This window comes from Rhinatrema bivittatum, chromosome 8, assembly GCF_901001135.1.
Source record: "Rhinatrema bivittatum chromosome 8, aRhiBiv1.1, whole genome shotgun sequence".
NCBI classification, from domain to species: Eukaryota; Metazoa; Chordata; class Amphibia; order Gymnophiona; family Rhinatrematidae; genus Rhinatrema; species Rhinatrema bivittatum.
Genome location: NC_042622.1, coordinates 60,969,493 through 60,991,912, shown reverse-complemented (window position 1 = coordinate 60,991,912; position 22,420 = coordinate 60,969,493). Strand labels below are relative to the sequence as shown.

Below are 22,420 nucleotides of genomic sequence, written 5' to 3'. Positions count from 1 at the left end.
TGTTTCCTAAACTCTCTTGAGATTTCAACTGAACTGAACTGGCTTGTTTCCCTGTAGGAAATAAAAAGAAGGGATTCAATTGCCAGGAGCATCAAGGGCACACAAAAATTGTGAGCTGGAGGTCACTGCGGCAGAATGGGCTCAACGGTTTAAAAGTTTTATTAAAGGGTGGCAGACACACAAAGATCTCATAAAGCCAGTTTCCCGATAGGAAACTAGACTAAAAATCCACTTGCATGAAAAAATGTAAAAAATAAATAAAAATTATTATTCATGCTGCAAAGCCCATCTTTTGAGTTATGACACACAATCTTGTTTGTATCAAGAGTTAAAAGCATACCTGTACGTTCAGCTTTCTTTCTCTCCTTCCAGCAGGATGCAGCATCTCAGAATGAAGGCGGCAGAGGTGATACGAGGTGGGCTTCTCTTTCTGTCCAGGTGACCCCCTGATTTGAAAATAGCATTCATTAAAGGGGCACCCGGAAATGTCCCGAGGTTGCATTTTTGTCAATACCTTAACAGTAGAAATATTTAATCAGAAATCTGACATAGACTTTATTACTGGTGTTAATTTTTAATTTTGTTGAACCACCTCCAGTAAAGTGCAAAATAAAATCAGTCTTTTATGTGGTGAGGCTCCCAGAAAGGTCTGTGCAGTGCTTACAACTTTGTAACCATCTAATGTTCGCCCCTGCCAGCATAACCTTTCAGGCATTGAATAAGAGACACACAAAATCTTGACTTCCCGCTGACGGGTAGAGTTATAGATATGAGAATAAGCATAGCCCTCTGCTGCCAGAAATAACTAATGTGCATTAGAAGCTGAATTTATGACCTCAGTGTGAAGTGCTAGCAGATAGATGTAAAATTATACCTAGAGTGTCCGTTAAGTAAAAGCCCAATTCATGTTTGTCTGAATCGTGTGCAAATGAAGCTAAGTGATGATTGGTTAATTAAGATAAATGCTGAAAGCCCAAGCTGTGCACATCTGGAGTCCCAACTGGATGAGACTTTTTTTTGACTTGGTCACAAACCAAGAAAAATCTTAGGACCTTATTCAGTAAGCATGTCACTGAAAAGTCTTAGTGTGAATCAGTTTAGACCGTTGGTGGTTGCTGGCAGTGCTGATTCACTTCTTTTGGCCAGTCTGTTTAGATTTAAACTGTACCCTTTCCCTGCCCTCGGGGCCTATCAGGTGATTACAGAGGGCTGGTGTGATTCTGAGCGGCATTTTGTCGGCATAAAGCATCCTGGAACTTGTAGGCCTGCTTTTCCTCCTAGGATAGCAGGATGACAGTTCCTATAATACCCTAAGATCACCCATGAAAAGCATAGATTGGCATAAAATCATACAAGTACTGTAAGATCTGCTGGTAAGTGTAATATGACGTGTGTAGAAAGGCTTGCCACCTGGCTCCAAGACTTATGGATAAGGCTAATTCCGTCCTAGTTTTACCCTATTTCGTGCAGGAACTTGCAGTTCTGATTTTTCTTATGTAAATCAATTGAGCTATTGGAATTACAAGTCACTGCATGCCATGAACTGCAACCAGGATTGGACTAGCCTGTTCTTTATCACATGGAGCCAGGGAGCAACTCTGGGTGCAGATGCAATGGTGGTGGTGCTAATGCACCACCAAGGATAAATGAAGAGACCAGAGAGACAACAAAGCTCATGGGGAAGAGAGCAAAATGAAGGGGAGCAGGAGTAATGACCAGAGTGCTTGTTGCACCACCTGCCTTTTTTTTTTTTTTGACTCACCAGCTGTCATTGTCAGCATGAAAGATTCCTGAATGGGAAAACCACAGTAAACTAGGAAGAGACATTTCTTTTACTTTATTTGCATCAGACTTAGTTTCCAGGGTTTGAAAAATTTCTCCACAATTTATTTGCCCAAGATTACACGCACCCTTCCTTTTCTCCTGCCCTTCTCCTCAATAATTTGCTTTTCGGGGGTGGGGGGATGGTGACAGGGTGAGTGCCTTCCTTCCCCCCATGCAGCCCTCTCTCTCTTTCTCTCCTCCAGTCTCTCTCACTGCAATCTCTTCCTCCTTTCTGTCCTTCTAAGATTCTTCCTGCTGCTCTTCAGGGCTGGGTGGGTTCCCGATTCTAGTCCTCCTGCTCTTATTTGGCACAGAGGGTGTTGGTAGGTGCCTGGCACTCCTCTTTGGAGACATCGGTGCTCCTCACTGCCCCTCTCTCACACTTCCTCTCAGCAGGAGCAGGGAATGTTCTCCACAGCCCTGCTCTGCTGCTTCCTCCTGATGAAGGCAGGGGTATTTGCTGGTTCTCGCCAGCAGTGAAATTTAGCTCGGCTGAGGCAAGCACATTTTTTTCAATCTCTGTTCAATTTTTTTCTGTCATCTCAAGGGCATAAGCCCCCCTCGTTTTAAACATTCCTACTCTTGTGAAAAGTGCCGTAGATCTTGTATGTCCACCCAGTGGCCAGGCCTCTGGTTTAATGTCTCAGGGGTGGGCATGCATCCCTCTGAGTCAGGACAGAGCCACTGCCCCAATAACATCTGCCAAAGCAATGCTGGGGCAGTGGTTCTGTCCTGTCTCCAAAAGTAAACGAGCTCTTCCTGCACTAGCTAGTCTCTCTTATAAAGGTTTACCATCCAAGCAGTAGCCAGGCCAAACCCTGCTTAGTGTTTGAGATGTTGTCATATCATAACCCAAAATGGTATGTATGGCTGTAGGTTATTAACCTGACATGGAAATACACTGAGAAAATATTTTATTCTGGATGGAAAGTTTTGCCTCATGTGCCTTTTAATCTGTCTGCACAGGATCTTGTGCGTAGGAGTTAGAGGAAGCTAACAGAACAGGCATGCATTAGTGAATATGACAGCTAGGAGTGGAAAATATTTATTAAAGAGGGTGGAGCAAATGGACAAAATCCCTGGGAAGGATAACCCAGCATAGCCCTTACTAGGGTCAGTTTCCACGTTCTTCAGTTATGCTTGGAGAAAAATGACCTGCATGTGCCCTAAAGGTAACCAGGTCATATCCTGCTATTATATTTAAAGGATCATTTGTACCTGCTTGCCTAGTTCATCATTTTTTAAAGTAATCTCCTCCCACCCAGTCCTTAAGGGCTCTGTTTACACCCAAGGTCCTGCTTCCTTTTCAAGGAGCGGGTGGAACTGTGTGTGCTTCTTCTGTTGCAACTCCTAAATTCTTTCCCTCCTTGGCCTGGGTTAAGCATTTTGTACATTCCAGGAAGTCGTGTCGGTACTGCTTTAAGAGCCTCTGAACACTCCATGCTGTTTACTATCTGAATAAGGACTGACAGCATTTTTTTTTTTTTTTTTGATGGCTGTGTACAAAGAGTGGAACAGCCAAAGATTCCACCACATCGGTCCTCTTGTTCTGAAGTCCCTGCCCAAAGCGTACCGGGAGGATTTCTATTGCTGATTCTCTTCCTTACGTAACAGGGACTACACATGGCAGAATAATTTCAGAGACTGCTTCCCAACCAGGGAAGGTTCTTTACTTAATAAAGAACCTTTAATAGAAATGAATTGTGTGTGTACAAACATTTATATACTGCCTGATTTTAACAAGCTTCACCCAAAGCAGTTTATAAAGAAAAAAAATAAGAAATACATAAGTAAATGTAAGTTCTCTAGGTTCTTACAAACCAATATCGCTGTTGAATCAAGACATTAACATTTTTATCAACATAGCTAATAGGCTCAAGCTTATTTTTACCCTCTCTGATCTCTCTTGGCCAGGCTGGTTTTGATCACAATAGATCCTCTGTTAATGTACGTAAATTGATTGCTGCCTCGCAGTCCAGTAGTGAAACCAAAATTTTATATTCATTAGTTTTGACAGGAGGAAGTCCTTTGATAGGGTCTCTTGGTCCTTTTTTTTTTTTTTTTTTTTTTTTGCACTTTGTCCTAGCCAAGTTTTGGTTTTGCAAGTGTACTTTTTCAATAGCACCTTCTCTTAAGAGAGTCCTTTTTTTTTTTTGCTTCATGTAGATCAAGGTTCAAATTGCTTTCAGGGAATTTAAGGGCTGTGAAAGTTATGATATATGGGACGTGCCTCAATGCGTGGAAATTGGCGGGACAGTAAAACAGACTGCGGTCCCAGCGGGTGCGTACTATACCAGAGCTAAATGCCGTCAGCGTCGGGGATGTGACATCCTAAATTATATAATTAGGACCCATGAGGAGACAGCTCTGCACCAGCTGCCTTGTGCATAGCTTCCTGGCTCAGTTCATACAGCATCCATTCATTGGCTTCTAACTATGCTGATGCTAACGACTCTTACGCTGACAAGAAACATTCTTAGTTGTTTCCACTCCGGGTCTCTCTCTTTCTTTTTTTCAGGTATTTGTGGTTATATCATCTTGACTTATTTTAGCAGGAGTGAATTGCATATGAGCCCTAATAGGCCAGAGCTCCTCACTGTGGCTGGCTTTTTTGTTCTGTATATTACAAAGGTGTTAATGGTAATGAGTACCTTTAATATAGAAAGTTGGAAACGCGTTGGGGCATGGCTGGCTATGAGGTCCTTTAACATTCATTGCTTTGTGAGTGTGCAGGACCAAGTTTCAGGGAGAAACTGAAGCATTGGTTGTCAGGCAGTGTTTTCTAAAGCTGGTCCTCTGCTACTGCATCCCTAACAGAAGGCATGGGATTACTCCCCTTAACCAATTAGCTTTCATGATTTTCATTCAACCGTAACATCGCTCTCTACTTTGGGGGGGGGGGGGGGGGGGGGAGGGGGTAGAAAAACTGGAATTGGTTTCAGACGACAGCCAACACTGGGCCCTGACGTTCACAGTCCAGGCTGATGATATGCAGTTTTTAGGGGAAAAGCGCAGGACTGCATCTACGACCAAGTCCAAAAGCAAAGGACGTTCAAGCAGCAGCATTGTATGAATTATCAAGAAGGCCGCTCGTCCTGTAAAAATGTCGCCACTAGTAATTTAATTATGGGTTTGTCAGTTGCTTGCTACCCTTAACATAAAACTTAGGGGTGACCTGCACAGATTGGCAGTTACTACCATAACAAACTCGCTGGGCGGATTGAATGGAACACTTGGTCTTTCTGCCGTCATTGCTAGGTTAATTGTTTTTTCCCAGGATGTCCACAATGAATGTGCATGAGAGAGAATTGTAGGCGCTGTCTCCAATGTATGCAGTTCTATCCCTTGGGTTTTCAGGGTATTTACAATGAATATGCGACTGACTAGGCTAAGGGGTGCTCCTGGATCAGCTTGAGAAACGCTGGTACAAGTGATACAGATGAGATCTATACTACTTAACATTTCTATAGTGCTACAGGAGATATGCAGCACTATACAAACATGCAGAAAGACAGTCCCTGCTCAATAGAGCTTACAGTCTAATAATCTAAAGTCAATATTCATTTTGAGTGGTTTGTGGTCCCCTTAGTAGCCTTTGCTAGTCACTCTCTGAGCAGCTGGATTGAGGCAACCATTAGGGCAGCCTGAGCTGGAGGGGGGGTATTTACCCTCCCCTATTTCTACAGAGAGCTCAGAGCTGGCCAGAATAACCAAATGTGATGTCTCAGTACTTGGGTATCCTGAGTAGGAGACTCCCTTTTTGTTTTGTCTCTCGGTCAGCAGGGTGTTCTGAGGTTTTCTTGTATCATTCGCTGTGGGGGGCTGGCTAGCTTCTGTCCATATAGCACTTGGATTGGGAATAGCCCTAGAGACCACCTGGTTGCTTCTCTGGGATGTTGAATGGGGAAGCTTGGTTTGGTGTCCAGCTCAGATTGGCTGAGGGCGATGCAAAAGATATTACCTGCCTTTCTCTTCATGTCATTTGATGGTCACTCCTGGGGGAAGTATCCCTGGAGTAGTGCTTCTTGGTCTTTATTTTGGGCACGCCAAGCAGAATTTTACAATGGTGAATATTCATTTCCCACCTAGCCAGGAAATGTATTTTTTTTTATTAAATTGTAGTCTATAAAACATAATTAGACAAGTTTAGAAACTTTTATATAGGATGGGGATCATGGCAGAATCAGTGGCAATGTAGGATTCTTGAAATGTATGTTTGTTATTTTAGCTTCGTTCCCCAAGCCAGTTTCCCAGCTATATTTTTCCCTTTTCAATTTTTCTTTAAATGTTTCCACATTGTCCTGTAGACCTTTACTTCTCATTGATATTTACATTTCCTAACGGCGGTTTTTTAGTCCAAGCCAGTGCACCCAAACATGAGTGAGGTGAATGAATGTAAAATTAACTTTTATTTTACATTTTTTAAAGTATGAAATTGAATTATGAGCGTTTTATGAAAGATGTGTGAAACCCCCCTGTCGATTGGGGGGTCACCTTCTCTACCTTGGGGAGCCTGGGGTAACTCTCTGTGGGGTCATGGGCTGGGGGCAGCTGAGCTGCAAGGCCACACTGGATGCAGGCCACACAAGCACTTCACCAGACCCATTCAAATTGGTGCTCCAAAAAAGAGTAGACAGTTTTATTGAGGTAGTTTCAGTTTACTGTAAACAAGGTAAAACTTCTGACTTCATATAAACTCCAGATAGCCACTTCTATTTGCTTTCCAGAAGGCTTCAAACACTTTAAATTGCAGTCCATGTGCAACCTGACCTGTAAAGATCTCTTCTTAAAAGTACTCACTTTATCTCTGGGATGGGTTCAAGCCATTCACTTCCCCCCCCCCCCCCCCCCCCCCCTTGCAGTAAGAGAAAATGGGAGAACTCTCTCTCCACCCTGCTTCCAAGATCCAACTGGGCACAGGAATTTCTTTCTGGTCCCTTCACAGTTCCTTTCTCTTTCGGTACTTTTAACTCTTAAATCCAGTTCCGGTTTCTCTACACCGGCTCCCCTGTTGGAGGATCTTTTGCCAGTTTCTCCTCCTTACCCCCGGAGAGGGTCCAGACTTCTGCCTTTCCTGTTCTGGATGACGCTCAGGGGAGGCCCCCACCCTTGCTCTAGGCAGGGTTATATTTCCTTCTCACAGAACCCAACCCCCAGGGGCTGAGCAGATACCTCATTCAAGGGTTACCATACACTCCCTCTGACCATCGGATAGCCTTGTGGCGGCTGGAACCTTCCCGTCTCTCTTGTCCATTTTATTACACTTCCCGGGGAGGGGGAGGGATCGTACAAGCCGCAGTACATCCTCTGCAGTTTACACTTTGCAAACCTTTTTTGTTGCCCGGGGACTACATGTGCGAATGGACAGTAGCCAGGGTCGAAGCCTTGACAACTGGCGCTGCTGCGCACAAGTTTCAAAACGTGTGCCAGTTCATCCCCTCTGGTTATTCCCCCTTTGCTCTGCCTGGCCCTCCTTCTCTCAGCAGGCTCATCGGTGGCTGCTTTCTACCAGCTCTTCCTCCTCCGGGCGCACCAGGCCGGGCCTTCTTTCCTCTGCGGCGGAGGGGGCAGTGCGACGCTGCCTTTTCTCTGGTAGGAGCAGGAATTCCAGGGCTTTCCTTCCATACAGGCCGATACAGTAAAAGTCGTGGGAGAGCGGGCGAGCGCACAGGCCACTCTCCTGTGTGCGCGATTCAGTAAAAAAAAAAAAATATTCAAATTAGGGCCCGCGGTAAAAAGAGGCGCTAGGGACACTAGTGCATCCCTAGCGCCTCTTTTTTGACAGGAGCGGCGGCTGTCAGCGAGTTTGACAGCCGACGCTCAATTTTGCCGGCGTCAGTTCTCAAACCCGCTGACAGCCATGGGTTCGGAAACCGGACGCAGGCAAAATTGAGCATCCAGTTTTCAAGTCGTGGGCCAATTTTAATTTTTTTTTTTTAATTATTTTTAACTTTTGGGACCTCCAACTTAATATCGCCATATCGGAGGGTGTACAGAAAAACAGTTTTTACTGCTTTTCTGTGCAATTTCCCGGTGCTGGCAGAAATTAACGCCTACCTTTGAGCCAGTCACATGCATTTGCATGTTGCAGGCGCTATTAGTTTCGGGGGGGTTGGACGCGCTATTACCCCTTACTGAATAAGGGGTAAAGCTAGTGCATCGAAAACGCGGGCTAACAGTGTGCTCCGCCGGTGTGCACTGTACTGTATCGGCCTGTCTGGCAGGTCCCGGGCCTTCTTTTCACTGGTGGGAGCAGGCAGTCCTGGGATCTTCTTGCCTTCCGCAGGGGCAACAGCAGTCTGAGACCTTTCTCTAGCGGCAACTCTGCCTTAAATCGACTTCTCTGCACTGCACGCGAGTCCTGCGCCCCAGTTCTGCAGGGGGGAGGGGAAGGTGAGGACCGCTGCAGCACGCACATTGAGAAGCTGTGCACTAGAGGGGGCTATTCTAATTTTTCTGGCTTGCTGCCTCTCACCTTTGGCCGTATGGGAGAGAATGGTTTCTGGTACGTAGTGGCATCTCCTCTGAATCCTGCGGCTTTACATTCCAGCAGAGCATGTGGTGGGCTGCCTTAGCTTTCTGCTCTCTTGGCACACGTGGGTGTAATGTGAGAGACGGACACTGTTGTGCAAATGGCTTCGGTATAATTTCAGTATGGTGTGTCTGTCGCTAGCAGAAGCCACATATTCCTCAGTGAGATCGGACTTGGGTTAGCTTTCGGCATCCTGTTTTATGCTTAAGAATCAGAATTACTCTTACTGCTCTGCATAGGGTCTGTGATGTTCGCTTTGGGCCTATTGGTCACATGACATGTGACTAGACGGACAGGCCTGAGGAATGATAGGTTTTATTTTGTTCTGGAGCTGATTAAAAATTAACATTCCTAATTTTTTTTTTTTTAAATTTCTAATTTCTTTCAGCATTAACAAAGGTGAGACAAGTGATGGGAGTGAGGTGGAAGTAGGGGATGGGTGTCATCCCAGAGGTGGAGGGTTTGAGTTTGCCAGAAGTTAAGGGCAGTGTTCCCAGTGCACAAGAACTGATTTGCCAGGGCCATGATGGTTATAGACAACTAGTGTTCCATATAGAAATAACAAAACCTACTTTCTGGAATGTGCCTATGTGAATCCAGAAAAAAAAGGTCACCTGAGTCTGACCCCTCCGATAAATCCTGATAATTAGGTGTGGATCAGATGCAGAATCAAAAAGAGGCATTGGGTGATATAACTATGTATGTGGATTTCCCCCTCCCAAAACACTGTTATGATCCTCATGTCCTCCCTGACATATCCTGAAAATTTGGAAAAGAAAAACATTATTAGGTGGCTCAGTTCCAGTTGTGAATCTGTAGAATGCATAAATCCTCCTTCAAAGCTAGCTTTGCTGTGATCCTCATGCACCCCCTGATGTGGTAAACATTTGATGTGGATCGGATGCAGAACAGATGGAAAAACAGCGTTATTAGGGGGTGACAACTGTGCGTTGTATTTACGAAATGCGTGGATTCAGGAAAAAAGGCCAGTGACCTACTCCTCATGACCCCCCCCCCCCTCCCCGACATGCCCTGGAAATACTCTCACCTCGCCTAAGCCTTATTTTACTTCGGAAAGTCAGCTAAAAACTGATGCTCCAAGTGATCTGACGGAGAGTAGAGAAAAAGACGAGTGATTCTTTGGTCTTTTTTTATTTGAGCAGCACCGGTTTGGGAACAGCATCCTCGGCCGTCACATCAGTAAGGGCTGTCCTGTTCACGGCACACTGTATTTATTTTGGTGTGTAGAAGGCCTTGCTGCTAGATTAGGAAACGGATATCTTTTCGGTCAGTTCCTGGAGGCACAAGGAGATGAAGTGACTTTTCCCCAGGTCACAGAGTCTCATTTCGAACCCATGTCCTTGGATTTTAGCCTGACCCAAGGTTCAGACTGCTAGATCACATTTCTGTTTTGGGTGACCCAATTCCTGACTGAGCATTCAGCTCTCTGCATGCAGGAGCCCTGAATCAGAGCGCCGATTATCTCTGTCTCGTGAGGATCCCATGAGTGGCACCCAAAGAAAAAGGAAGTGGAGCTCCAATAGTATGTATTTCTAAAACTCAACTGGATGACTCCCTGTAGGTGACTGGACTTTCTGGAGATTTGGGGATGAGCCAGTCACATTTATAGGGCCAGGAAATAATTCTTGCCCTGGCCCTTTGGCTTCCTCTGGATGACCACAGACAAGTAATTACCCAAGCCTAGCTAGCTTGATGAGTGCATAACTTGATGGGCAGATAGGTTCTTAAGTCAAACGCTTGTACCTGGGAAACTGCCCAGGGGCAATGTTAACACCAGGGATGGCCAACTCGAGAATCACATACAGGCCAGGTTTTCAGGATATCCGCAATGAATATGCATGAGATAGATTTGCATGCACCACCTCCATTATATGCAAATCTATCTCTTGCATATTTATTGTGGATATCCTGAAAACCTGGCCTGTATGTGGCTCTCAAGGACTAGAGTTGGCCACCCTTAACATCCATACTAAGCATTTTTACTGCATTGCCAGTGTGGTATACAGTTTTCAGGTTATCGGTGCAGTGTGTGCAAACCTTTGGTAAATCAATAGCGATGCAGTGTGCCCCTTGTCTAGGCCAGCGATTTTCTGCAGCCACCCAGGGGCTCCTGCAGATTTTCACAAACTTGGGTTGCTGCAACACTGAAAATATGCAAACCTTTCAATTCCATGCAGATAGGTCTTCCTGTCAGTCTCTGTAGAAAAATGAGCAGGACCGGGCAGAAATCAGCACTTTTTTTTTCCTGAGGCCCAATCTGGGTATTTTCCAGGTACTGTGGTGCTCTGCAGGTTACGATCCATGATCTGATTCTATTGATTGGGGCTATTTTAGGCCCCAATCTAGCAGATCAGTAAAATCCGATTGTAATTCATAAATCTATCCAATACTGGTCTTTCCTTGGTAACGTAAACACCATACTAAAGAGCAGTGCAGTTTTTGGGTGTGTGTTATGCTCTGCTTTCATCACTGCTCCTGTTGCATGGCTTCTCCCTGCTTTATCTGAGTCTGTGCTCCACAGACGAAACAGGATGATCTGGCCGGTATGTAAATAGGTTTGCAAATCCTGGTGAAAGCATGCAACTTCTTGGCGTATTGCTTTTGCATGTGCCATCTGCTCCATTCCTCTCTCCAGTGACACTGCAACTGTTGTTCCTGCCTTTGTCCTCTCTCAGGGCTAGTTTTGACCTCTGAATTTCTCAGTGCTGCCAGAAAGCTGATTTTGTGCAATAAGGTCTTTGCATTGACAGTATAGAACGTGTGCAGGCCATGAGAGCGCCTAGTGAATATCCTTTCAATTTTTCTGCTAAATTCTGGCTCTGTTGCTGCTTCCTGCTAGTTTGTGCTCCCTTAGCGTTCTTCTTAAGGCACCGCTGGGAACTAGCAACTCCTTGGAACCTGTGCGTGTGTTTCTGAGCAGAATTACACTTGCGGGAGCATGTCTCGCCCTATCCTGGGCCTCTCCAGTGCCCGCTGAGGCTTGATCAAGAAGCACCCCAAATTCTCTTCTGAAAATAGTGTCTCCCTCAGGATCACTCCCCTGTTTACCTTGGAATCTTCTAATTCATCGCTGCATGCCAGCGTCTGAAGCCCTGGGGGAGATGCTTTTATCTTCCATCAGGGTGCTTGGGACTGAAAGAACTCTAGTAAAGAGAAAGTGGAAAATAGTGCGTTTTCCCCTCAAGTAAAAGGAAGCTCAGACTCACACATTCAGCAGTGAAAGGCAGGTTTCATGAACTGGCTAATGACTTTATTTATTTATCTTATCTTCAAATGATAGCCTTATGTAAATATTTTCTTGTACACTGTTTTAATAGAAGAAACTGGCTATTCTTTACAGATGCAGGCTGGGTCTTCAGAGGGCAAAAGGCAAGCTGGCATTCATGTTCTTTGGATCTTGCCTGGCACTTAAATACTTTTGGGGCAGGTTTATCAAGGTGGTTTTTTGGGGTTGTGGTGGTTTTGTTTTTTTTTGGTTTTTTTTTGCATTGTGCATTGAGGTGACGTTTTTTTATTTTTTTGGAAAAAAAACGGAATATCAACTGATGGAAATAAATAAATAAAAACTGATCCAGTATGGTCCTGATACTGGGGCATCTTCATGGATGAATCCAAAGCATGGATCTGCCCCTCCGAGTGTGTGAGGTACTGATCTACAGGGTGGGAGAAATTCTTCAGACTGTCCGTTCATCTGGCTAAGTGGCACCAAATATCTCCTAGGGAGGTGGTGGAGACAAGGACAGTATCTGAGGTCAAGGAAACGGGATAGGCACAGAGGATCTCTGAGGGAGTGGTAGGGATTATAGAACTGAGCAGTCGTGTGGATGGACAGACTAGATAGTCCATATGATCTTTCTGTGTCGTCATGTTTCTTTGTAAAACCAGCTTTAATCCATTATATGCCATGTTGGCTTATTTTTTTTTGTTTTTTTGTTGTTTTTTTTTTAATCCTGCTCACCAGGCCCTGTGATTCAGTTGGGTCACATAGCGATGTATCCATTCCTAGACTGTAGTTCTGTTTAATATGACACGACAGCCCAGCCAACATGGAAACGTTCTACAAGGGGGTATGATATGTTTTATATAGAATAAGGTGTTATTTGTCTGTGTACACCCACTAATTTTCAAATGGACTGTCAGCTTTGAAAATTCAAGGTAAAGTTATAAAATTACTCTCCTTATGTCCATTTTTTAAAAATTGCTTTTGATTATAAAAAAAAAGTGCATCAGATTTTGACATAAAGTTTAATAAATGTATGACTGAACCATGCACTATATTGCTATTCAAGAATAATTATTCCCACTTTTCCCGTTTCTTCACAACTTTTGCTGGGTTTTTCCCATTTTTTTTTTCTTCAATTCAAAATTATATCTCTAGTAATGAGAGACAGCACCCATCATTCCCGGGCATGTTTTTCCTAACCTTAAGGTCTGGGATGGTATTCTGTACACCGAACACTTGCTGTTGGCTCCTTATAAATTGTTTTAATCCAAATGATAAATTGGTTAGAGAACCCACATTTTTGCATAATTTTAAATAAGAAACACCATTTTACTGTGTCAAGTCGTCTTGGCATCCCAAGGGTAAACCCCTTAGAAAGGGGACCAAATTTCCAATCTCTGCTGAGCACTGACCCATTCGTAACTAGATTAGGGAATTCGGGCTCTGTGATGGCAACAGGGTAAACCTGTAGGGCCCTAAAGGGGGATCACGGTCAAAAAAAAATAAAATAAGAAGTCCACACTCAAAGATCAGAGTTTAGCAGATTTACAAAAAGAGTCAGGGTCCAGACTATAAAAGTCAGAGCAGGAAAAACAGTTGTGTAACTTCAAAAGTCACACATTCAGAGACAGTTCCTTATGTTGCTTAACTCTGGCTTCTCCTGGTGCTTTCCCACAAGCCTGTGATTCTTCCGACCCCCGAGAGAATGGTAGAGAATCCTCCCTTTCCTGACGTTACAAGCAGGTGCCTGGACTGGCTTCTTTGCCAGACCTGCCTTTCTTCCTTCCAGATCTGAACACTCTCTCTAGGACTCCTCTTCTCTTCTCTTCAAAGATTGGAAGAAACCAGCGAGAGCCTCTGGTCCCTAGGCCGCCCCCTCACCGGCTGCTTGGTCAAAGCATATCTGGAGCCTTCAGGCAAAACTCCAGACCATCCCTTCGACTCCCACCCCCAGTGACTCATGGAGTCATCATTTATAGTCTTCTTGAACTAACTCGCCCCGCTACTCCTGGGCGATACTGCTTCCCTGAGAACCTCCCAATTCTGGAACATCAGAACTGCCATCCTGGGGCAGATCAAGCCCACTATCCGGTTTCCAGCAGTGGCCAGCTCAGCTAACAAGTACCTGGCAGGATCCCAAATAGTAGCCTCCAGCAGTTTATCCCCAGGGATAAGCAGTGGCTTTCTCTAAGAGTTACCTAATTATGGACTCTTCTTCTAGGAACTTGTCCAAACTTTTTTTTTTTTTTTTTTTTTTTTTTTAAACCCCACTATGCTAACTGCCTTGACTGCATCTTCCAGCAATGAATTGTACATTGAGTGAAAAAATATGTTCTCGGACTTGTTTAAAATCTGTAACTTAGTAACTTGATGGAGTGTCACCTAGGTTTTTTTTGTTTTGTTTTTTTGAAAGAGAAAAGAGCCAGTTCACTTTTTCTCGTTCCACTCCACGCCTGATTTTTTGCGCCTTTGTCGTATCTCCCCTCGGCCACCTCTTCTCCAAGCTGAAGAGCCCTAACCTCTTTAGCCTTTCCTCATAGGGGAACCGTTCTATCCCCTTTATCATTTTGGTATCCCTTCTCCTTAGCTCTTTCAGTTCCGCTATATATCTATAGTTTTTATTTTTTTTAGATGCGGTGACCATTCCCTGTAATAAAGTAGAGTGAGTCTAGATGGCAGTATAGAAGAAAAGGAGACAGGCATCCCTCTGAGACCTTCGTGTCTTACATATCAAACGTGACACTGTCTGAATATGATCTGCAGACCGTCTGCCTTCAATAAAACCTGCTTAATGTCGGCGAATTGTGGCTCCAATTTACTTTTTTTGCATCTTCTACGCTGCTGTTTTTGTTAGGATTTTTAAGTCCAGATTAAGAAGGGGAATGGGTCTATAGCTAGAACACTTCAAGGCCTCGTTCTCTTCTTTAGAGATAAGCATTATACTTTTTGCAATATCTTCTGTTGCTTTAATCGGTTCGTTTTGTTTTGACTTGAACGGTGTTTATTACTGAAAGCTAGTCGAGAACATAAGAACATGCCATACTGGGTCAGACGAAGGGTCCATCAAGCCCAGCATCCTGTTTCCAGTAGTTAGTCAGAGAATAGTATGTGTGATTTGGTTTATTGATCTTAGAAGGCTCATGAGATGGCTCTTTCTCTATCTGCTTGTGTCCCTTATAACGTTTGTGTTGGGGGGGCCCTTTCCACACACAATTTTCAGGCTGTGTCAGGCGGGGGGGGGCGCACACATGAGGATTCTGATAAGGCTGGGGTTTTGTTCTTTGATCCATCCTGGAACTAAAAGCCCCGTTTTAGTTGTGGGTGGAACCTCTTGCCAGTTTTTGCCTGCTTAGAATTGAAACGGTTTTCTGTTTAAATCCCAACGCAGAAGATTTTTCAGAAAGATGAACAAAACCAAATTGCTGGTTGAGGAGTGTGCCGCCTGCTTGTGCTTTACAGGGGACACCTACAGTGGGTCTCGTCCCCATTGTGCCCGAGCGTGGAGGTGAGGCGCCGTGGCAGACCACGGACTCAGCACTCACTCTCGTAAAGGAAGTGTGGGGTTCAAAGAATGTAATAAGGGAGCAGGTGGGGAATATAGGGCAGGCACTCTTTTTTTTTCACAAGGCAGTTTCAGTATTCCCCTTCCTGTTTTGCATATTCACGTGGGATAATTTTTCTCCTGATGTAATAATAAGACAGAAAAGGGAGGAACTCTTTCTGTGCCCACTGCTAGCCCCACTTCTTTTTTTTTTTCCTTTTTAATCTTAGTTTCCTCTCGTTTTCTTTGGACTTGCAGCTAAACCAAAATTTTCCCTGAGCTACCTGGAGTTGTTGCAGTGACAGTGCTGAAGCTGAGCATTACAGACTGCAGCACCCTCCAGACCCTGCTTTAAGTGTGCTCTCAGCCAGCCAGTAGCTGGTACTCCTGCCTGGGCTTTTGCAGCCAGCTAGCCCCCTTCTGCTGGAGGAATAGGAGCCGGGTCTGGGAATGCAGCTTTTGGTGGTTTCCCAGCGTCCGAGTGCCAGTCCACTGTTTATTCTTGAAGCCTCTCTTGAGTCTGGAACACCTTGTGCTGTAGTTCTTATCGCAAGACATGCTTGTGCTGATTTAACTTGGGTGCTTTGGATTGGATTGTGACTTCCAGCGATTTATAACCATTGCTTCTCTGGAAACGCCTAGCAGCCTGCGCCGTGACAGGTTCAGCAGACCGATGTCCTCAGCAGCAGCGCTACCAGGCATGCACATTGAGACAGACGGACAAAAAAAAACCAAATAAGAGGCTTTGAGTTCAAATAGTGAGGCCATGATTAGGAACATCTAAACTAGGTGGATTATAGGTGGGATTTAATTGAGGAAGGGGTGGCTTTTTAATTGAGCAAAGATGTAAAGAATGAGGCTTGTTAAAGAGCTTATATCAGAATCCAGCCGGTAAGGTGGGTAGGTGTGATTTATTCTTCACTTATGTCCTGGAGGCACACCTAACAGTTGGTTTTCAGGATATCTGCAATAAATATGTATGAGGGGGATTTGCATATATTGGGCACACAGTAAATGCAAATCCATGTTATATTCATTGTGGCTATCCAGAAAACCAGACTGGTTAGGTGTATCTCCTGGACTGGCCTGGGAAAATGTGGTACCATGGGATTTCCTAGCACTGCCCATGATGTGCCCCTCTGTTGACAAAGATCACTTTGTAGACAGACTTTTGGATCCGTATTTTTACTTCTGTCAGGGAAATACCTACAGTACCTAAATTAGAGCCTGCCGCCACGGCGCTGTTTCTCTCCTCTAGTGGCGCCATAAGATGATGGAAAAAGCAGCATGGGGCCTTCACCAGCCCTTGCGCACTGACATATATCCTGCGGTGCCCCTGTCCACTCCTCTTGCATGGGCTTCCTTTTACCATGGAAACTCATGCAAGGGGTGGGGAATTGCAGGGTCTGTTAGCATGCAAGGGCTGCTGAAGGCCCTGCATTATTATTTATTTAATTTTTTTCATCTTATGGTGCCATGATTTGGATGTGAGGAGGGAGAAGAGAGAGGGGGATTTTGCAGGATGGATAATTCTTCCCCCCCCACACACACAGGAAGGAGGGAGAGGATAACTCCTCTCCTTCACTGCCCATACTGCGTGTCGCCTTAATCCGGCCCTGCTCCCATCGCCTGCCCAAGCTAGAAAAGACGAGGTGGCAGAGGAGAGGTCCTGATTTGCGCTGCCCTGGCTGTTCCTCTTTCTTGCCACGGGCTCCGAATGTGAGCTGGCGCTCATGGCAAGACCTCCTTCGCCATAGGACCCCCCTGTGCAGCTGCACCGGCTGCCGTCCAGTACCCCTTTCCCTGCACTATCCAGCAAGGCCCACAGGTACCTAGGAGGCTGAATGTTTGGGCAATGGCCTCACTAGTTATGGTAGCTGTTTAGATTAGTACTAATCTTGGTGTGAAAAACAGTGGGAATGGGATGGGGGTGGGGAGGCTAGGTTCAGGATTGTCATGCAGTCCATGTAATAGTTAGAAGCCCTAACTAAAAAGACAGGCATTCATGGAGGGAGGTCTTGCTAGCACTGATAACTACTTAGATCAATACAGAGCTGGGTATGAACACACAAGATTTTTTTACCTGGCTAAGTACACAGTTTCCTGGGTAAAATCTTAGGTTGTTAAGTGCCTTTCTTTTCTGTGTCACATTTTGCATGGGCCTCAAAGGGGTGGGGTGGGAGGGGAGAGGTGGCAGACAGTTTGAAATTGCTGTGCGTGGTTTACGGCGTCTGCTTTTCACCTGCTGTAAAGTAGTTTCAAAGTTTATGGGGACTGAAGTAGTTGTGGTGCCAATGGGCCTTGAATTTTCAAAGGGAAACTCTGCAGGGGGTTTCCCTCTTTAAAAAAAAATAAAAAAATTTTGGGGCGGATTTTAAGAGCCCTGCTCGCCTAAATCCGCCCAAAACCGGGCGGATTTAGGCGAGCAGGGCCCTGCGCGCTGGTGAGCCTATTTTACATAGGCCTACCGGCGCGCGCAGAGCCCCGGGACTCGCGTAAGTCCCGGGGTTCTCCGAGGGGGGCGTGTCGGGGGCGGGGCAGAGCGCCGCGCCGTTTTCGGGGCGTGTCGGCAGCGTTTTGGGGGCGGGCCCGGGGGGCATGGTTACGGCCTGGGGTGGTCCGGGGGCGTGGCCGCGCCCTCCGTACCCGCCCCCAGGTTGCGTCCCGGTGCGCTAGGGGCCCGCTGGGATTTACGTCTCCCTCCGGGAGGCGTAAATCCCCTGACAAAGGTAAGGGGGGGGTTTAGACAGGGCCAGGGGGGTGGGTTAGGTAGAGGAAGGGAGGGGAAGATGAGGGGAGGGCGTTAGAGGATTCCCTCCAAGGCCGCTCCGATTTCGGAGCGGCCTTGGAGGGAACGGGGGTAGGCTGCGCGGCTCGGCGCGCGCCGGCTATACGTAAGCGATAGCCTTGCGCGCGCCGATCCAGGATTTTAGCGGATACGCGCGACTACGCGCGTATCTACTAAAATCCCGCGTACTTTTGCTTGTGCCTGATGCGCCAGCAAAAGTACACGAACGCGCCGTGTTTGAAAATCTACCCCTTTGCTTTTTGTCTCTGCGTAAATTGAAAAAAAATTGTCCCGAAGTGGGGAATTTGTATGCACATCTGCCCAAAATCAGATGACAAAAACTGTTCTGGATAAGGTGCGCTGTCCTACAAGTAGTCACGCTCTAGGACTGGGGTAAATCCTTGCAGTGTGGGCAGATTGGAAGCATCAGTTTGTCTGCTTCTGCCGTCATCCTCCGTGCTATTTCTATAGCCTTATTAGACATATACTGCATAGGAGACAGTCCCTGCTCCCTGGAGCTTATTTACAGTTTAGTCAAGACACACACAAAATGCATAAGAGGCTTCAGAAAATTCTGCTCATTATAATAAACGTTAAAACCAACAAGGGAGAACCAGCATTTAATTCTTTACCAGCATCCTAAATAAAAAGGGTTTCAACACGACACATCTGCTCAGGAAGGCCGTTCCAGGCCACAGTGCAGCAAGATTGAAAGCATGGAGCTGGGAGTGGAGGAGGAGAGGCACAGAGAGAGCATCCTGCCTGCTGAACAGAGGTTGTGAGGAGGGTGTAGGGGGGAGATAAGTGAGGAGAGGTAATGAGGAGCTGAAGAGAGCATGCACTTGTAGTTGAGAAGATTAAACTGGATGGGGAGCCCAGGTAGTGACCTAAGAAGAGGCTGTGTGTTTGTTTGTAACAGCACTGGAGGGAATAGAAGTGGTGCAGCTGAATTTAGAATTGCTATGGTAGAGAGAGATGGTTCGGTAGGAGACCTGGAGGGAGAAGGTAAGTGAGAGGGAGGTTCTTTGCTCCAATCGTAGTCTGCACTGCAGAGGGGGCCTCTTCTCCCACATAAGCCCTGTGTCAGCCAAGGAAGCAAACCCGATTATTCATTTATGTTAACTGTTCTGTCCATAGTACAGAATTTAATATTAGCAGAAGTTTGATTGTTGCTGGCTGCGTCTTTACCTCCAAAAGCACTCATTTAACCTCTCCTTCTTTCACAGGCCTTTTGCACTGAAGCCAAGCGAAAAAACAACAACAACAAAAAAAAACCAGAACACAAAACTCATGATTGCACTACACAGAGTTCGTCTCAGCTAAGATCTCTCCACAGAAGAGGCTGCTACACTGTGGAGGACATTGCCACCAGCTCTCCTGTGCCCGCACCGCAACAACAACCGAGGCCGCCACGCCCTCCTAGCATCTCCGCCCCCTCTTGGCTCTTTCTTTTAAATAAGGTTCACCTTGGAAGCATTCCACCACCGCCACCATGTTCCAGCGAATCACCAGCCTCTTCTTCGGCGAAGACTCAGCAGAAGCCCTAGTGGAACCGACGCCCTTCCTCAGCGAAACAGAGGACGATGGGTGGTTGATCATTGACCTTCCAGGTGAGAAAGTTGCTTTAAAACTGGGGTGGGGGTGGGGGGACAGCATTAGGACCCAGGCGTATTTTCATCTCCTGTTTAAAGGATTCTGGGAGTTTCTTGACATAAAGAGCTCTGAGGTGGGAGTTGAAAGCCCGGGAGTGACTACTTTGGTCAATCTAACCAGTGTAGAGGTTAACCTTACTGATGATTCATTTATGGACGGGATAGGCTGCCACTGAGTGTCCTGGCTTACCCAAGGGGGACAATTAAATCCCGTCTGAGGAGTGCCTTCCCAAAGGGGGGGGGGAGGGGGTAGACCTATCTCTGGAGTCCTTTAATCCCCCAGAAGTCACCAGAACACCTTTGCTGTCTCCTGAAAAATGGCAGTCAGCACAACGCATATTACAATAAAAAACGTTCTTGAGATGTTAAAGCTCAGAAAATTAAATTTGATCATGTCTGCCATTAGCCAGGTAAACATTTTGACCTGCTAGTTCCTCCTTTCGCTTCCAGCTCAGTCGAAAGCAGTGCTGGGATACATTTACAACTACCTGGGGATTTCCCCCCCCCCCTATTTTCACAGGCCGGGAACCAGGAAGCTGAGCTCCTTCTGGAACCCTGCATCATGGACCTTAAACACGGCTGTGGGGGTATCATGCTTAACAATGACCCTCCCTGCCTCTCGCAGGGGCTGTGAACACTGCCTCCACAGCGTCCCCATTCCCAGCCACCCAGGACCTTCTGCATGGCAGAGCACGGGGGTATTTTTATTTGTAATATTATCTCAGTACTGCCACTGGGCCAGGAGACTAGGCACGTTTTTAAGTGGAACTAAGACTGTGTAACTGCTCATTAGCTTTGGTTCTGTACAGAGACTTATCAGATGGTGGTAAATCTGTATTTTGCAGTTTGTGGAGTTGTGTGTTTCTTCCCCCACCCCCTTATAACTTTGAAATGGCTGGACCTAGCTCTAACAAACATTTTATTTATTTATTTATTTATTTATTTAACACTTTTCTATACCGACCTTCATGAAGAAATATTCATATCAAATCGGTTTACATGGAACTTGGGGACTAACTACTGTAAAATAACCATATAACAAGAAATCAAAAAGCAAAGCAAAAGACAAAAAAAAAAAAAAGGCAAAAAAGTTACATATAACAAGGAGATCAAACTTGGGGGCTAGAGTAGCCAGGAATAAGAAGGACAGCATAACTAGAGAAATAATATAAATTTACTGAGACTAGGCAGAGCGTCTAGTTGAGCGAAGCCTGGTTGAGTGGAATGTTGGCGTTTTAGCAATTAAGGGAAGGCTTGGCAGAAAAGCCAAGTCTTAAGTTTTTTTCGAAAGGTTAGAAGGCAAGGTTCCAGTCTTAGGTCAGTCGGCAAGTTGTTCCAAATGGTGGGGCCCGCTATGGAGAATGCACGTTCTTTAGTGGATGATAGATGTGAAGCTTTAGTTGGTGGGACTTGTAGGGTTCCTTTATATGCTTCTCTGGGTCTTGAGGATGAGTAGAGTTTGAATGGGATCTGAAGGTCTAGTGGTAGCTGATTTATGGATGGATTTGTGGACTATGGTGAGTGCCTTGTGCAAGATTCTGTATTTTATTGGCAGCCAGTGCAAGTTTCGGAGTATGGGAGTGATGTGAGCTCCCCAGTTAGTGTTAGTTAAGATTCTAGCCACTGAATTCTGGAGCATTGGTAGCGGTTTGGTGGCGGAGATGGGGAGCCCCAATAGGAGAGCTTTGCAATAGTCAGTTTTAGAGAACAGCGTTGATTGGAGGACTGTTCTGAAGTCTTGGAAATGAAGAAGGGGTGTGAGTCTTTTTAGAACTTGAAGCTTAAAGAAACCGTCCTTAGTGGTGGTGTTGATGGATTTCTTTAGGTTCAGGTGGTTGTCAAGGATTACTCCTAGGTCTCTTACTTGGGTGATCTGGGAGTTGAGGGATGTCTGATCGGTAAGGGCCGAGTGGTCGGGGGAAATGAGAATGATTTCTGTCTTGGCTTCATTGAGAACCAGGTTCAGGCTAGTGAGGAGGCGGTTAATGGAATTGAGGCAGTTTTCCCAGTAGGTGAGTGATTTTTGAAGGGATTCTGTTATGGGGATCAAGATCTGAACGTCATCTGCATAAAGATAGTGTATTAAGTTAAGGTTTGTGAGCAGCTGACAGAGGTAGTAGGTAGATATTGAAGAGGGTAGGTGAAAGGGAGGAGCCTTGGGGTACACCTAGAGTTGATTTGATGTTTGGGGATTCTTTGTTATTGATTCTGACTTTGAAGCTTCGGTTGCTGAGGAAGGAATTGAACCATCTGAGAGCGAATCCTGATAGTCCGATATCGGAGAGGCGATTTAGAAGGATGGCGTGGTTCACAGTGTCGAACGCCGCAGAGATGTCTAGGAGGACCAAAAGGAAGGAGAGCCCTTTGTCTAGGCCCATAAGAATGTGGTCTGATAGGGAGATGAGGAGGGTTTCTGTGCTGGATGATTTACGGAAGCTGTATTGGAAGGGATATAGGATTTGGTGGTCCTCAAGGTAGTCTGAGAGTAGTGTTGACCACTTTCTCTGTGAGTTTAGCGAGAAAAGGGAGGTTGGAGATGGGTCTGAAATTTGAGAGTTCTTTTGTGTCCAGGTTGGGTTTCTTCAAAAGGGGTTTGAGGGATGCCGTTTTTAGCTCATCAGGGTAGATTCCTTGGGCTAGCGAGCAGTTTATAAAGTTAGCCAGAGATCTGGAGATAGTGCCTGGGATGAGGAGCAGAAGTTTAGTTGGGATGTGGTCTGCCGGATGGCTGGAAGGTTTCATATTCTTGAGTGTGGATTCAATTTCTAGAGGGGTTGTGGGCTCGAAGGAGTCGAGGGTGGCTCCAGGGTGAGATGTGGCGTTGGAGTTTAGGGTGGGT

General features: G+C 45.8%; 1 protein-coding gene across 6 annotated transcripts in view; it reads left to right on the top strand.

Annotated features, from left to right (window-relative positions):
- Positions 1–22,420, top strand: part of TP53INP2 (tumor protein p53 inducible nuclear protein 2) — an 83,284-nt gene that overhangs the window by 4,407 nt on the left and 56,457 nt on the right. For 3 of the 6 annotated variants that reach the window (XM_029611223.1, XM_029611216.1, XM_029611217.1), the window contains exons 2-3: positions 373–416; positions 19,156–19,539. In XM_029611223.1, the coding sequence (XP_029467083.1) occupies positions 19,422–19,539 (118 nt within the window). In that variant the 5' untranslated portion in view covers positions 373–416; positions 19,156–19,421. The remainder of the gene's footprint in view (positions 1–372; positions 417–19,155; positions 19,540–22,420) is intronic. The other 3 variants (XM_029611218.1, XM_029611219.1, XM_029611220.1) reach the window with 2 other exon arrangements.